This window comes from Oratosquilla oratoria, chromosome 42 (assembly GCF_046742065.1).
Source record: "Oratosquilla oratoria isolate Oo_2021 chromosome 42, ASM4674206v1, whole genome shotgun sequence".
NCBI lineage: Eukaryota > Metazoa > Arthropoda > Malacostraca > Stomatopoda > Squillidae > Oratosquilla > Oratosquilla oratoria.
In genome coordinates this window covers 39,348,609-39,365,525 of record NC_134818.1, presented here as the reverse complement: position 1 = coordinate 39,365,525, position 16,917 = coordinate 39,348,609, and the positions used below count along the sequence as shown (strand labels likewise).

At 36.8% G+C, this 16,917-nt stretch overlaps 1 protein-coding gene across 2 annotated transcripts in view; it reads left to right on the top strand.

Moving 5' to 3' along the window:
- Nucleotides 1–16,917, top strand: part of LOC143021781 (uncharacterized) — a 76,100-nt gene that overhangs the window by 39,960 nt on the left and 19,223 nt on the right. For both annotated transcript variants that reach the window (XM_076179502.1, XM_076179503.1), the window contains exon 4: nucleotides 15,855–15,991. In XM_076179502.1, coding sequence (XP_076035617.1) covers nucleotides 15,855–15,991 — 137 coding nt within the window. The remainder of the gene's footprint in view (nucleotides 1–15,854; nucleotides 15,992–16,917) is intronic.

Genomic DNA, 16,917 nt, shown 5'->3' with positions numbered 1-16,917 from the left:
CCTGCTTTATATATTTCTGAGAAATAGAACACTAAATGTTTCTTTTTACTGTACAGTACAACAAACATTTTCACATCCATTAAGAAAGAAATCAAAGGGTTTTATTTGTAATGAATGAACTGAGGACTAGAATGTTAAATCACTTGCTTTTGCAATAAAAACATAAAAAATCCACATGCTATTGAATAAGGAAATCAAAAAGGTTTCCTTAAAATGAGCTATACTTATTTCTTTAAGTAATGAATTTAAAAAAGAAAATTATTGCAGCCTGTATTCAGAGCAAAAACACACTGACTTTATACTAAATGCTTTCTTTTATTGTACAGTTCAACAAAAAATTTCACATCCATCAAGAAAGAAATCAAAGGGATTTACTTGTAATGAGCTAAGGACTAAAATGCTAAATCACTTCCTTTTGCAATAGAAAAAAAATCTACTTGCTATTGAATAAGGAAATCAAAAAGGGTTACTTATAATGAGCTATACTTATTTCTTGAAGTAATGAATTAAAAAAAAAAAGAAAATTATTGCAGCCTGTATTCAGAGCAAAAGCACATTGAATTTATTCTGTAAAAGCAATCTTCTTTTAAAAAATAATGAAACACTTCTCTGAAAGTAGTTCAAAAAAATTTTGAATATAAAAAAGTAAGGTTTTTAATTCTTTTGACAATGAATTTGGTTCTTTTAAGCATCCTGATCATTAGTATCATCATATACATCAATTTTGTGTGCATTCATAGTTTTAAACAAAAACACCAGTTTTGCAGCTTTTTCTGTTCCCAGCCGGTTCCTTAATTTTGAATGTACTATACCATAGCTTGAAAAAACTCGTTCAACCCCTGATGAAGAAGCCACTGCAGACAGTAGTTGTTGTGCTGCTGAAATGACGTCACTATCCAACACATTTGAATGTGACCTCCACCATTCAACAGCTGACATAGACTTGGTCACAAAATCACTGAACTTAAATGCATGGAAAGGAGGCGATTTGGCTTGAAATTTCATGATGACTGGGACAAGTGAAGGAAACCTTTCATTAGCATAGTCCATTGCATTATTCACTTCTTCTTCACTAAGCAGTTTTCCTTGAAGGGAAGGATGAATCAGGTTTGCCAGAAGATGAGTTTGTGTTATGACTTGGTCATACCTCTTTCTCACAGCAGTTAGGGCATCTCTGCCATTGCTTAAAGTTGTGATTAATTCTTTCCAAATGTTCACTGCTTCAGCAATTGTACATTTATCACTCTGTGCTTTGTCTAAAGCCACAGCTATTGGTTCTAGTCATGCAAGTAGGTCCTCTGCTGACCGCTTCAGGGTTAAGTTAGACACCTTTTCTCTAACTTTGACATCAATCTGTTCCCTCTCAACATTTCATGAGAGCTGGCCAATTCTATATATATTTAGACAGTTACACATGGTGTTCCATCGTGTGTCTTGAGGCATAACAAGACGTTGCTCACCTTCCTGACGATATCTTGTAGAAGCATAATGATTGTTTCTAAAGTATTTTACTATATTCACCACATGCTCTTTAATATTGTCAATTTCCAGATCATGAGCCAGAAGATTCAAAATGTGTGCAGTACAGCCATAGGTCACCAGCTTCAGTTCATTTTCCTGTTCTAACAGTTTCCTCATTTTGTTTACATTAGCTGCATTATCTGTAACAACACTGCCAACATGACAGTCAAGTTCTTCTTTACACTTCTGAATTGCTGATTTTGAGAGCTCAAACATGTTATAAGCAAGTGAGAGATGATGCAACACTGTAAAAACACCTCAAATGTATTTTACACTAACATATAGAATATATATATAACTTTCACAATATCTTTTATGCTGATTATTAATAAAATAAAAAAAATCTGATTTAAATAAAAAAAATCTGATTTAAATAAAAAAAATCCGATTTTTTTTTTTTTATTATTTTTTTTTAAAAAGATAAAAAAAATCACCAACCCTGAAATATAGTACAGGAATGGAGTAGGAAGTGGGAGATGGAGTTCAATACAAAAAAGTGTAGTATAATGGAATTTGGAAAAAGCAAAAACAGAATAACAGGAGCATATAAATTGGGAGAAGAAGGAATAAAAAAAGTCGAAAATGAGAAGGACCTGGGAGTCATTGTTATGAATAATATATCACCTGAGAAACATATAAATAAGATTTTTGGAGAAACTTATAATTTAATAAGAACAATCAAAGTGGCATTTACATACCTGGATGAAGAAATGGTGAAGAAAATCCTAATCACCCTGATAAGACCAAGATTGGAATATGCAGCAACGATATGGTCACCAAGTACAAAAAAATGTATAAAAAAACTTGAAAGAATACAAAGAGCAATTACAAAACTGGCACCAACACTCTCAAAACTATCATATGAAGAGAGACTAGAAAAACTTGAACTACAGACACTAGAGCAAAGAAGAGAGAGAGGAGATTTGATAGCTATTTACAGAATCATGAAAGGCATAGAAATTATTGATAGAGAGAATCTGATAAAATGGGATGACAGAAATACAAGAGGACATGGAAAGAAAATAAAAAAAGACAGCTATAGAAGAGACTTGAAAAAGAACAGCTTTCCTCACAGAGTAATAAACAGTTGGAACAAGTTAGATGAGAAAGTGGTGTGTGCAAAAACAATACATGAATTTAAAAATAGTTTAGATAAAATGAGATATGAAGGTGGAACCCTACGAGCATAGCTCCCCTTCCCGTAAAATACAACTAGGTAAATACACTTCAACGAACGGACGGCTTAGATGACGTTCTGAAGAAAAAGTGAAATTTCGTGGATCCCAAAGCAAAGGAAGTACCTATTGTATTTACAGGGTGGGGGGAAATTGCTCGTGGTGTAGTGGGAAAGTGAGGAAAAAGGGGAAGGGGAGGGAGTACTGAGGAAAATAGAAGGAAATGAGGAAGGGGAGGACTTCACCCAGGCAGGCAGGAATCATGTAAACAAAAGGGGTCCTGACCAGCTGAGTGATGATGAAAGGTCTAACAAAAATGTAAAGATTAGAAACATAGATATGAATAGCACAGTGGAAGGTGAGAATAATAATTTCCATGGATTTAATGAGGGGGGGGACGGATACCAACCTCCCCCAACTAGCAAGACTCGAAGAAAAACTTGAACAAATGACTGAACATTGGGAGAGTAGATTTGATAGAATTTCAAAAATGGCTGAAAGGGTTGAAAGATTAGAAACACTAGAGAAAGCAAACAATAACTTAACTAAGGAAGTAGAAGAACTAAAAAGACAGTTAAAAGAAGTAAAAGAGGAGAATGAAGAATTAAAGAGGAATAATAAAGAAAACAAAGAGGCCATATCTAAAGTAGCTATGAGTTGGAAGACAACCCAAGAAGACAATAAAGTGGCATTCACTGACATAATTAAACAGCAAATGAAAGAACAAACTGAAGACTCAATTATTAAAGGGATAAGACAAAAGATTTTCAACTACCAATTTTATAAAAAAAAAAATGTATATATGTATGTCTAATTGTATTTAATATTGTTGAATAAACCTATAATAAATAAAATAAATAAGACAAAAGGAGAATATAGTAAGAGATTTAGCAGATAAAAAGAAATGTATAATTATATTAGGAATGGAAGAGAAACACAACCCAGATAGAACCACAAGAATCAAAGAGGAAAATGAAAAAGTAAGCCGATTACTAGAATCAGTTCAGGAAGATGAGCCAGAAATAATGAAACAAATAGAAGAGAAATTCAGACTCGGGAAATATAGTACAGACAAGACCAGACCAATTAAGATTAAATTCAGGTCACAAACGACGGCAGAGAATATCTTATCCAAAACAGGGAAACTAGCAACAAGTGAACAATATGAAAAGGTATGGATAAAAAGGGAAATGAATAAAGAGGAAAGAGAGGAAGAAATAAGGAAAAGACATGAAGCTAAGAGAAAAAACGAGACCAGAACGGAGACAGAAAAACAAGAATTCTACTGGAGAGTAGTGAATATGAAATTGAAGAAATGGAGCATAACAGAGAGAAACACAAAAGAAACAGAGATACCAATGGAAATAACAGAAAGTTAAAAGTATCCTACACAAATATAGATGGATTAATAACAGGACTGAATGAACTCAACAAATATCTGAAAGAAAGAGATCCGGACATAATGGGAATTGTTGAAACAAAATTAAAAGGCCCACTACCACCCAACAGCATAGGACACAATACATATGATTATTGGATTAGAAACAGAGAGATAAAACAAGGGGATGGAGTTATGTTCCTGACTAAGAAGGATATAAGCGTGAAGAATGTCACATATGGGAACAATACACTAGAGATGATTATGATAGAAGTATAAGATAGAGATAAGAAGAGCAGAAAATTTGTAATAAACTACGTGCCCCCAAAAACAGCCTCATGGGAAGAGAATGAACATAAAAGCATGTTAGAAGACACAAGAATAACACTAAACAAGATAATGGAAGATGGAGGAAGAATAGTTATGATGGGCGACTATAATTGCAAAGAAATATGCTGGGAAGAGTTGACCGTAAAGGGTGGAGAAGACTCATGGGGAAGTGTTCTACTTGAGATGATTACTGACCACACAATGACACAATGGATCCAAGAGAACACTAGGTATAGAAATGAAGAAGAACCATCGAGACTAGACCTAATATTCACATCAGAACCTGAAATAGTGGAAAAGATAGAATACCAGGCACCAATAAGCAAAAGTGACCACATATTGATAGAACTAGAACTAAATGAGAAAAAATACATAAAAAGTAATGAACAATATAGAAAAGGAAGATTGATGTATGAAAAAGCAAATTTTGATAAATTAAGAGAATTCTTCCAAAATGAAAACTGGGAAAGAATACACAAAGAAGATACAACAGTAGAAGAGAAATGGAATATTTTAACAAAAATCTATAAAAAGGGAGTAGAAAAGTATGTCCCAAGACAAAAACAGGAAAAAGAATATATAAAGTGCTGGTACAATAAAAGATGTAGGGTGATAAAAGACAAGAGACAAAGCTTGGGCTAAATGGAAAAAAAAAAACAACAGAAAAATGGAAAATATATACTTGTTATAGAAATGAATATGTACAAGCGTGCAGAGAGGAAAAGAGAAAATATGAAAAAGATGTCGTAGAAAAGTGTAAAGATCAACCAAAACTATTCTACAGATTTGTAAACAACAAACTGAAAAACAAACAAGATTTGGAGAAATTAAGACAAGGAGGAGTTGAATACACAGAGGAAATTGAAATGGCGGAAATTATGAACAAACATTTTAAATCTGTGTTTATAAGGGAGAACATACAACCTGAAGAGATCGAATGGAAAGAGAAAGTCCCCCCTATGAAAGAAATAGAAGTAACAAAGAATGAAATATTGAAACACCTGAGTAATCTTGATGTCAGAAAATCGCATGGACCAGATGAAATAGCAAACTGGATTTTGAAAGAATGCAGGAATGAACTGGCAGACATAATACATAGCATAATAAACAGTTCCTTGAAAGAAGGTAAAGTTCCAGAAGATTGGAAAAAAGCAAATATAGTACCTATATATAAAGCATGGTAAAATAATCACCATTCCGCACTCTAAAGAAACAATATACAAACAATGCATACGCTCAGTGATGAATTATGCGAGTCCTGCATGGGCTCCTAATCTCAGTGAGACACACCACAACACCCTTCAAATCATACAAAACAAAGCCCTAAAAACAATTACAGGCTGCACAAATACATCACCTACAGACCACCATGAAACAAACCTTGGGGAGACGGGACTGCTCGGACAGACAGTCTAGGGAACGACAACAACAACAACAACTATAGGCCAGTCTCTCTAACAAGTACAATAGCAAAAATTTGTGAAAGAATTGTAAAAAATAGATGGGTAGAATATTTAGAAAAAAATAATGTGCTAAATCCAAGACAATTTGGATTCAGACAAGGACAATCATGTGTCACCAATTTAATATGTTACTATTCAAGGCTAATAGATATAATACAAGAAAGAGATGGATGGGCTGATTGTGCATTTCTAGACCTAAAAAAAGCTTTTGACAAAGTACCACATAAGAAGTTGCTTAAGAAATTAGAAACTGAAGGAGGAATACAGGGCAAACTGCTTAAATGGATGGAAGACTTTTTGCAAGGAAGAAAAATGAGAGTAGTGATAAGAGACAAACACTCAAAATGGGATGAAGTAATAAGTGGTGTTCCACAAGGAACAGTTCTGGCCCCAATAATGTTTGCTATATATATTAATGATATGGATGAAGAAATTGAAAGTTATATGAGCTTTTTTGCAGATGATGCAAAACTGTTAAAGAAAAAAAGTGAACACGGAAGAAGATTGTGAGTCACTACAGAGTGATCTAAATAAAGTACAGGAATGGAGTAGGAAGTGTGAGATGGAGTTCAACACTAAAAAGTGTAGTATAATGGAATTTGGAAAAAGCAAAAACAGAATAACAGGAGCATATAAATTGGGAGAAGAAGGAATAAAAAAAGTAGAGTCATTGTTATGAATAATATGTCACCTGAGAAACATATAAATAAGATTTTTGGAGAAACTTATAATTTAATAAGAACAATCAAAGTGGCATTTACATACCTGGATGAAGAAATGGTGAAGAAAATTCTAATCACTCTGATAAGACCAAGATTGGAATATACAGCAACGATGTGGTCACCAAGTACAAAAAAATGTATAAAAAAACTTGAAAGAATACAAAGAACAATTTCAAAACTGGCACCAACACTCTCAAAACTATCATATGAAGAGAGACTAGCAAAACTTGAACTACAGACACTAGAGCATAAGAAGAGAGAGAGGAGATTTGATAGCTATTTACAGAATCATGAAAGGCATAGAAATTATTGATAGAGAGAATCTGATAAAATGGGATGACAGAAATACAAGAGGACATTGAAAGAAAATAAAAAAAAGACAGCTATAGAAGAGATGTGAAAAAGAACAGCTTTCCTCACAGAGTAATAGACAGTTGGAACAAGTTAGATGAGAAAGTGGTGTGTGCAAAAACAATACATGAATGTAAAAATAGTTTAGATAAAATGAGATATGAAGATGGGACACCACGAGCATAGCTCTCCTTCCCGTAAAATACAACTAGGTAAATACAACTAGGTAAATACATGTATAACTTGAAGGGCCCAAAGACAGCAACATCCAATGGCTGTAATTTACCAGTGGTATGGGGTGGCAGAGTCACAATCGTTATGCCATTGTTTATTTCATATTCAATGGCATTGATACTCGTATGGCATTCTGCATTGTCCAAAATGAGAAGGATTTTGTTCTCTGAGCTGCAGAATGTCTTTACTTGAATATGCTCCAGTGTTTACAAGAAACATTTCCCATTCATCCAGCCATTTTGACTGAGGATGCCTTTGGATCCTGCAATTGTTCCTCTCATAAAGGAGTCATTCCAATGCTTTCTGGAAATTATGAATAATGTGTATGCCTGCAAGTGAATTTACAAGTCATCAAATAATTGGTAACTACTGGCATGAACAGTATTGGGGCAAGGTGTCAAGTGTGGGGGTGCACCGTACACTACTATACACTACCTCCCCCATACCTAAAGCTGTTTTTGAAAAAAAAAAAAAAAAATCCAGTCAATCACCCTATACAATTATAAACTTCACAACACATATACAATACTACAAATGCTCACTAAACATCATTACATGTATAGCGTCACATTTCAATTGAATTCAGAAAATATTTTCCCTTACCATTTCAACCATGTAACTACTTTTTTTTTGGCAGCTAGTAAACACCTGATACTTACATTTACTCATATTGAGTAGAACTACACTAGTATGTAGAGGTTTTATCTTGTTTGGACATAAAAATAAAGTATATAAGAAATTTTTGTATAGTACACCCCCCTCACAACTTGTATGCTACACCCACTCCTAGGCATGCTGCCTTCAAAGCAGTATCACAACAACAATGTTGGATATAACCTAAATATATCTTCAGATATCATGCACATCTGCCTAATATTCATAATCAATACCTATCCAACATGATCATGCTACATTCAAGATTACGAAACAAGATGCTATGAAATTCTGAAGTTACATCAGATGCCATAAAAACTGAAAATCTTACCTCTTATCCACAAGCGTGGCCCACAAGAGGAACGGTAGCAGCCATCTTGGTCTCACTGGCATTATGTCCACTCTCATTGTTGCCAACCAAGTTCTCCTATAGATTGTCTGATTTTTATGGAGGTTGTATGGTCTACTCCCTTGTATGGTGTTCCCCCCACACTACCCTAGGTTTTTCAACATTATTTTCAACCTGTATCAATACACAACCTACACCTACTGGAGAAGCATCACATTCTAGAATCAATTTTGACTTTCCAGTAAAGTGTGATCAAATATCAGATTTGCATAAAACTTTTTTAATGACATTATAAGCTACTTAGCACTGTTTTGACCACACAAACTTGACATTGTTTATTGTTAAATCATAGTGGTGAAAAAATGTCAGAAAACTTATGGATAAATCTAATATAATGAGTGACTAATCCAAGAAATGACTGTAGCTCATGCAGATTTTTTTGGTACTGGAGCATCAAAGATAGCTTTAACTTTATTTGGTGATGGAGATTAGCCTTCTCCAGAAATTACATAACCAAGGAAATCAATTACAGTCTTATTAAACTCGCATTTTTCCAGAATCAACTTGACATTTGCATCAGCCAATTTATTCAAAACAAGCTTAACTTTATTACTTTGGTCTTCTCTTGACTTGGCACAGATAAGGATGTTGTCTAAATAAATAATTAAACCATCAATAACACTAAATGATTGTGAAATGTACCGTTGAAAAATTCCTAGCACTAATGCCAGTCCAAAAGGTAATATTTTGTATTTAAACAGTCCTTTTTCAGTTGAGATAACAAGGTATTTCTGGTCTTCTTCAGAAACTTTTATTTGCAAATATGCATTACACAAAAAGGAAGCAAAGAGGAGAGCAGATATGAAATGGGGTAAGAGTATTACAGAAAGTTTTGAAAGCAATAAAAAGATATTTTGGAAGGAAATTAAAAGAGAAAGAGGAGGCGAATCAAGTAGAGAAGAAAAGATAAAAGGTGCAGATGGAGAGATGATAATGGAAGAGAAGGCAGTGAGAGGAAGGTGGGCTGAGTATTTTAGGGAGTTGCTAAATGTGAAGGAGGATAGGGAAGGAAAGGTAGTTGCAGTGGGAAGCACTAAGAAAATGAGAATGATGAGTGAGGAAAATGGAGGAGAAATAAGGAAGGATGAAGTGAAAGCAGCTGTTAAGATGATGAGAACAGGTAAGGCACCTGGTCTGGATGGATGCCATGCAGAATGTCTGAAGAAAGGAGGTACAGTGATGGTGGACTGGCTGGTGAGGTTATTTAATGTTTGCTTAAGAGAGGGTAGAGTGCTGGAGGACTGGAGGAGTACCTGTATAGTTCCGCTTTAGAGAGGAAAGGGGGACAAGTGTGAGTGTATTAGTTTCAGAGGGATCAGCTTGTTGAGTGTAGTTGGGAAGGCTTATGGGAGGATCTTGATTGAGAGGGTTAGGAGAGGAACAGAGGGAGTAATTGGTGAGGAACAGTGTGGATTTAGGACGGGTAGAGGTTGTGTAGATCAGATTTTTGTGGTAAGACAGATATGTGAGAAAGCTATAGGAAAAGGTAAGGATGTTTTTTGGGCTTTTATGGATCTGGAAAAGGCTTATGACAGGGTAGACAGGAAGGCACTGTGGGAGGTTTTGCAGATATATGGGATAGGAGGAAAGCTGTTAAGAGCATTCAAGAGTTTTTATGAGAGTAGTAGAGCTTGTGTTAGGATTAGAAATGGAGAGAGTGATTTGAGGTAAAGGTGGAACTTCGTCAGGGATGTGTTATGTCGCCCTGGCTGTTCAATCTTTACATGGATGGGATGGTGTGAGAGGTGAATGCAAGGGTAGTGGGTCAGGGGTTGGAGATGATTAAAGAAAATGGAGAAAAATGGGAGGTGAGCCAACTGTTGTTTGCTGATGACACTTGCTCTGTCTACGGTTGCTAATGTAGATGTGTATAAAATGTTGAAGACTGTTAACAGGTCTAAGGCTACCGGACTAGATAATATTCCAGCCAGATTTGTGAATGACTCAGCTGAGCAGATTACTCCCTGTATCACTCACATAATCAATACTTCGATTCAACAGGGCAAAGTTCCCAAAGATTTTAAATTAGCAAAAGTTACTCCTTTGTACAAGAAGGGTAGCAAAACAGATTCCGGTAACTATAGGCCAGTCTCAGTGCTCGGTATTATATCGAAGGTCTTGGAAAGAGTTGTTTATAACCAGGTTTATGAATACATTCAAAGCAATAACTTGTTCTATGATTTACAATCAGGCTTTCGAAAATCATATTCTACTGATGCATGTTTGATCAATTTGACTGATTACATCAAAGGTGAAATTGACAGAGGTAATTACTGTGGAATGGTTATGCTAGATCTCCAGAAAGCCTTTGATACTGTAAATCATGATATTCTATTATTTAAACTACAAGCGTTAGGCTTCAAATCAGATGTTGTTAATTGGATGAGGTCTTATCTAACAGGTCGAGAACAGATTGTGAATGTAAATGGTTCAACATCAAAAGCAGCAAAAATAACATGTGGTGTCCCACAGGGTAGCATTTTAGGTCCGCTGTTGTTTCTTTTGTATGTGAATGACATGAAAGCTGCTGTGAACTGTAAACTGCTGTTGTATGCCGATGATTCAGCCTTACTAGTTTCTGGCAAAGATGTAAATAGGATTGAGACGTTACTCAGTGAAGAGTTATTGAATGTCAGCAAGTGGTTGTTGGATAACAAATTGTCTCTACATCTAGGTAAAACAGAATCCATTCTCTTTGGCTCCAATCAAAAACTCAAAAATGCTCCCAACTTCAATATCCAATGTAATGATACTAGTATTCAACCTAGGTCTGTTGTCAAATATCTTGGAACAGAAATTGATCAAAATGTGTCGGGAGAAGTTATGGCACAAAAAATAATTAAAAGGGTCAGCTCCAGAACAAATTTTTTGGCAAGAATACAAAAATACCTAGATGTAGAGACAATGAAGTTACTAGCTTCAGCCCTGGTTCAGTGTCATATTGACTATGCTTGTTCTTCCTGGTATAGCAACCTATCTAAAAAATCTAAGAGTAATCTTCAAATATGTCAAAACAAACTAATCAGGACCGTTTTGAAAATTCATCCACGTACTCACCTAGATTATACGCATTTTAAACTGTTAAATTGGTTACCTGTTGAGAAACATGTTGCTCAGTTAAAGCTTAATCATGTTCACTAAATTGTGAACGACTCTTGTCCCAGTTATTTGTCAGATACGTTTACACTTGTCAGAAATGCTCGTTCCCTGAGAACTCGTTCTAGTAGGTCATCTGTCATTGTACCTAGGTTTAATAGTTCATTAGGGAAAAGTACTTTCAAATATGTACACTGGTGCTATTGCTTGGAACTCTTTACCGACCAACATTCAATCAATTGTATCTAAAAGTAGTTTTAAAAAATCAGTTAAATGTTATCTCTTAGATACTGTTCTCTCTGAAGAAAATAGTTTATATGTTTAATTTACACTTCTTATAATCCTAATTTACACTTCGTATAACCTAGCTTTTCTATGATAATCCTTTCCTAATTGTAATATGAGGACCACAGTGGAAATAAGTCTTTTGACTTTCTGTGCCATCCTCGGATGTACAATTATATATACTGTGTATAATATTGAGTCTTGTATGTATTGTACTTATTGTATGTATGATTGTATCCGAATAAAATTCAATTCAATTCAATTCAATTCAATTCGTAGCAGGATCAGAGGAGGGATTGAGGAAGTTAGTAACAGAGTTTGAGAAGGTATGTGAAAGAAGGAAGCTGAAGATAAATGTGGGTAAAAGTAAGGTGATGATATGTACAAGGGGAGAGAGTGACAGCAGGTTGGAAGTGAGCATTAAGGGTGAAAAACTGGAGGAAGTGGATAGTTTTAGATACTTGGGTGTGAATGTGACAGGAAAGGGAGGAGTGGGGGTGGAGGTAGAATGTAGATTGAAAGAAGCGAGTAAATGCCTTGGTGGATTAAAGAGTGTAATGAGAAATAGACATCTGGGAATGGATGCTAAGAGGAGGTTATATGAAGGAGTGATTGTGCCAACAGCATTGTATGGGGCAGAAACATGGAACATAAGAGAGGAAGAGAGAAGGAGTTTGAATGTGTTTGAGATGAAATGTCTGAGAAGTATGATAGGGGTTACTAGGCTGGATAGAGTGAGAAATGAGGAGGTGAGGAGGGAGGAGAACAGGGGGGGAAAGGGAACTGTGAGATAGGGTTGATGAAAGAGTATTAGGATGGTTTGGACACATGGAAAGACTGAGTGAAGAAAGATTAGTAAAAGAAATGTGGAAGGCAGAGGTGGAAGGAGTGAATATGAGGAGGCTTCCTAGGATGAAAGGGATGGATGGGGTGAAAGAGCATTACAAAAGAGAGGAATGTTTGTTGAGGAAGGATGGGAGAGGACAGAAGATAGGGGTGAATGGAGAGGGGTTGTGTATAGATGATGCTGTGATGCATGAGGGGGAGTGGGTGGGGGATGGGGTGTGAGGAAGTATGTATGAGAAAAAATTTGACACAGCCTGAAGGGATTTCTCCTCATCTTCTCCTTTTCTGCATGGGGGGACGGAGAGGGGGGTTCACCGAATTTATGAAGCGGCCTTGCTGTGGATATGCTGTGTCTTGCGACACTGCTACTGACCCAGGGCAGTAGATAGGATGCAGGGCCTAAACCACCAGAAAAAACACTCAAAAACACTTTGTGACTCATCGCCATTGTTATATATTATTTTTTATGTGCATGTTAATCATTTTCATTATTAATATCCTTAAATTAAGAAGGATGAATCAAATGCATGCTTGCCACAACACCGTATATATCACTGTCTTTGTTTACATCATGGCACCCAATGCATGTGAAAACAGCAACAAAACAAAAGCAAAAGGTGCATATTGCCATGAACCTAAACATTGTTTTAATCTGAATACACTACACTTTCCCTCTCTGCCTTTTCTTATGTAAACATCTGTCCATCTGTACCTTTTACCTTTTCTTCTCTACTTGACTTACCTCCCATTCTTCTTTTAACATTCTTCCAAAACATCTTATTTCTTTAAAAAAATATTCTATCATACTTCTCCCCTGTTTTACATCTGCTATTCTTTTTGCCTCCTTTATTTTTATCATTATTTATTTATTATTTTTTTTGTACCTCTCATATGTTTCTCTTGTCCTACTTTGCAACCAGTCCATGAATGCTTGCTTCTCTCCTGCAGCCTTCTTCATTTCATCATCCCACCACTTGCTACCCTTTCATTCCCTCCCATCCTCTTTGTTCCACATACCATCTTTGCACATCGTGTCACTCGCTCTGTGAAACACCCCCATTCCTCTTCCACTCCTACTCTATCCTTCACCACCTCCCACACTTCTCTCAGATTCTTGTACTCCTGCTCCTTTTCCTTCTCATTTAAAGTTTACTCTAAGACCCTCTCTGCCTTCTGCCATTTTCCTCTTTCTCCACCTATCCTCCTCTCTCAACTTACCTTCCACCAAAATATGATCTAATATTCCCCCACTCTCTCTCCTTAGAATGTGGGCATCCAAAACTCCTACTCTTTTCCTGTAAATCACTACATAGTCTATTAATATCATATCAACCACCCTCCCATCCACCACCCTCTCCCACATGTACTTATGCTTGACCATTTTCTTAAACACTGTTATGTCACTCATTCTAAACACATCACCAAACTCTCCACAATGATTTTTACCTTACACTCCATACTTCCCATCCACACCATCTACTGGTTCATCCCCTACTCTAGCATTAATATCTCCCAAAACCACTACATCGATGTCCCAAAAGTCTTTAAGCTTTTGTTTAAATATATCCAAAAAGACACCCTTTCCTCTACACTCTTCTCACTACCAGGACCATATGCACATATAAAGAACCACATCTCCTTCCAGTTTCACCGTCATCCATACCTTGAGGAAACTTCTACTCCACCACTACCTCACTAGTAGAGCTACCCCTTCCCTCCTTCGTCTTCTCCTTACTCCCGACATTCTTCCCAATACACTCTCAAACTCAAAATCACTCCTCCCTTTCAACTTAGTTTCACTCAATACCATCACATCCATCTTCCTTCTTACAAACATACTACCTATCTGATCCCTTTTAGTCTTGTCCATACCACACCCACACACATTAAAAGACCCAAACTTTAGGGCTGTGGTTAGAAAACTCCTCTCAGACCCTCCTTTGCCTTGACATCTTGTAGGAATGTACCCCTCAAGGTTATAGAGAGCAGGCTGCCTAGTCTCTTTACTCTGTCCCATTTTAGATACCTTTACAAACTGAGTGGGAATACTTGGTAGCAGTATATATGCTTTCCACTACCACAGGGGACAGAGGTGAAAATGGAAATATATACTCAAGTGGGAAGGAGTGAACATGAGTGGGCAACAAAGGATGAGATGGATGGGGTAAAAGGGACATTGGGAAAGAGGGGAATGTGTGTTGTGGAAGGATGGGAGAGGACAGAAGATAGTGATAAATGGAGAATGGTTGTGTATGGATGATGCTGTGATACATGAGGGGGAGTGGGTGGGGGATGGTTGTGAGGGAGTATGTGTGAAAGATAAATTGATGCAACCCAAAGGGATTTCTCCCAGTCTTCTTGTTTTCATGAGGGGATGGAGAGGGAGAGTCACTGATTTAATGAAGCAGCCTTGCTGTAGATATGCTGTGTCTTGTGACACTGCTTCTGACCCAGGGCAGTGGGCAAGATACAAGGATGATCCATAATCTAGGAGGAGCCAAGATAAGAGGAGGGAAGAGGGTGGATGAGAGTGGAGTATGTGGGGGATGGAATGGGTAGGAATGGTTTTTATGTTTTTTTTTTGGGGGGGGGGGCTATCTCCCATGTAAGGGGGAACCTTTGGTATATGTATGTATTATTTTCTTATTTTTCGTTGTTGCTATTATTATTATTATTTTTTATCAATGTTTTGTTGTGGCAACAGGAGATAGGGGTTAGTGGAAAATAACTGTGTATAGATGATATTGTGATACAAGGAAGGGAGGGGACAGGGGATGGAGGCGAGTGGGGAGTAGGGAGTGGTTATGTGTGGAATGACATGTTGAAACAACCTGAAGGGATTTCTTCCTGTTTTCTCTACTTTCTGCATGAGGGGACTGAGAAGGGAGGGGGGTCGCCTATTAACCATTTCAGTACGAGTCAAATATTCGTGCACACATTAGTTGCCTGATGTACGATGGTGCATCACAATACGTGCATTATATAATATAATGTTACAGCTGTTATACCTGTTCTCTTTCATCTCATGACGCCTACATAGACATCATCGTATTCACAGGGTTAAGTAAACTGACCTTGTTGTGGATGTACTGTCTTGCTGCATTGCTTCTGATCCAAGGCGGTGGGAGACCAGGGTGATCCATCATCCACAAGGAGATGAGTGGGAGGAAAGAATGGTGGATGGGAGTGGGTACATGCCTTTTGTCATGGGTACCTCCCTTACAAGGGGGAAAAAGCCTTGGGTATATAGATTACATTATTTTATCATTATTTTTTATATATATATTTTTCTCCTATTCATTGTTCTGGTGACAGCTGTTTTTTATGTTTATTATTTTTATTATTATTTATTTATTCATTTTCACTTATCATTTCTTGTTGTGGTGACAGGTATGGCCCTGGAAGATCTTCCTGTGGGATGGGACCGCCTGGACAGTCTGGATCAGTTCCTGAAGAATTGCACCAGAATCTTAATCATCGTCTCACCTCACATAAAGACATGTGGTTTCTCAAAGTTCGCCTGCCATGTGAGTCATATAAACCCAATCTTGTGGTGATGAGGTGACAACAAAATGTTCAAGTATGGAGTTTTATTTAAACAAAATGTTTCCAACCCTCAGGCTGAAATGTTTGGCTAAATCTCCATACTCTAGCTATACCATTTCATTGCCACTTAACAGACATATTGCATTAATCTTGAAATAAACCTGTTCCTATGATCCTGGTGGCTGTTGCTGGGTAATTTTCTTAAGCTCTCATAGAGTGTTGACATCCTCTCCATTGTGGGTACGAGTGTTTTTCCTTTCACACTGGTTGCTGCTGCTGTAAGGCCATTTCATTCACCTCCATGGCACTCCCTTGATAGCCAGTAAGTGATAACAGAGCTTGATATGCCTTCTATACTGGGTGCAACTTTCATTTGTATATTTGCAGTAATCCCTCCCTTTCCCCTTTTTCTTTACCTTCCCACTACACCACGAGCTTTCCCCTTCCCTACTAATACAACAAAGGTACTCCCTCATCATTGAGATTGATGAAACTTGTAGTTTTCCTGGAGTTCCAAACTTCGCAGTCACTTCGACCGATGCGTATTTACCTAGTTGTATTTTACAGGAATAGGAGCTATGCTCGTGGTGTCCCATCTTCATATCTCGTTTTATCTAGACTTTTTAAATTCATGTATTGTTTTTGCACACACTACTTTCTCATCTAACTTGTTCCAAACATCTATTACCCTGTGGGGAAAGCTGTTCCTTTTCAGGTCTCTTCTATAACTGTCTTTCTTGATTTGCTATCCTTGTCTTCTTGTATTTCTACTATCCCATTTTATTAGATCCTCTCTATCAATAGTTTCTATGCCTTTCATGATTCTATAAATAGTTATCAAGTCTCCTCACTCTCTTCTTTGCTCTAATGTCTGTAGCTCAAGTTTTACTAGTCTCTCCTCATATGA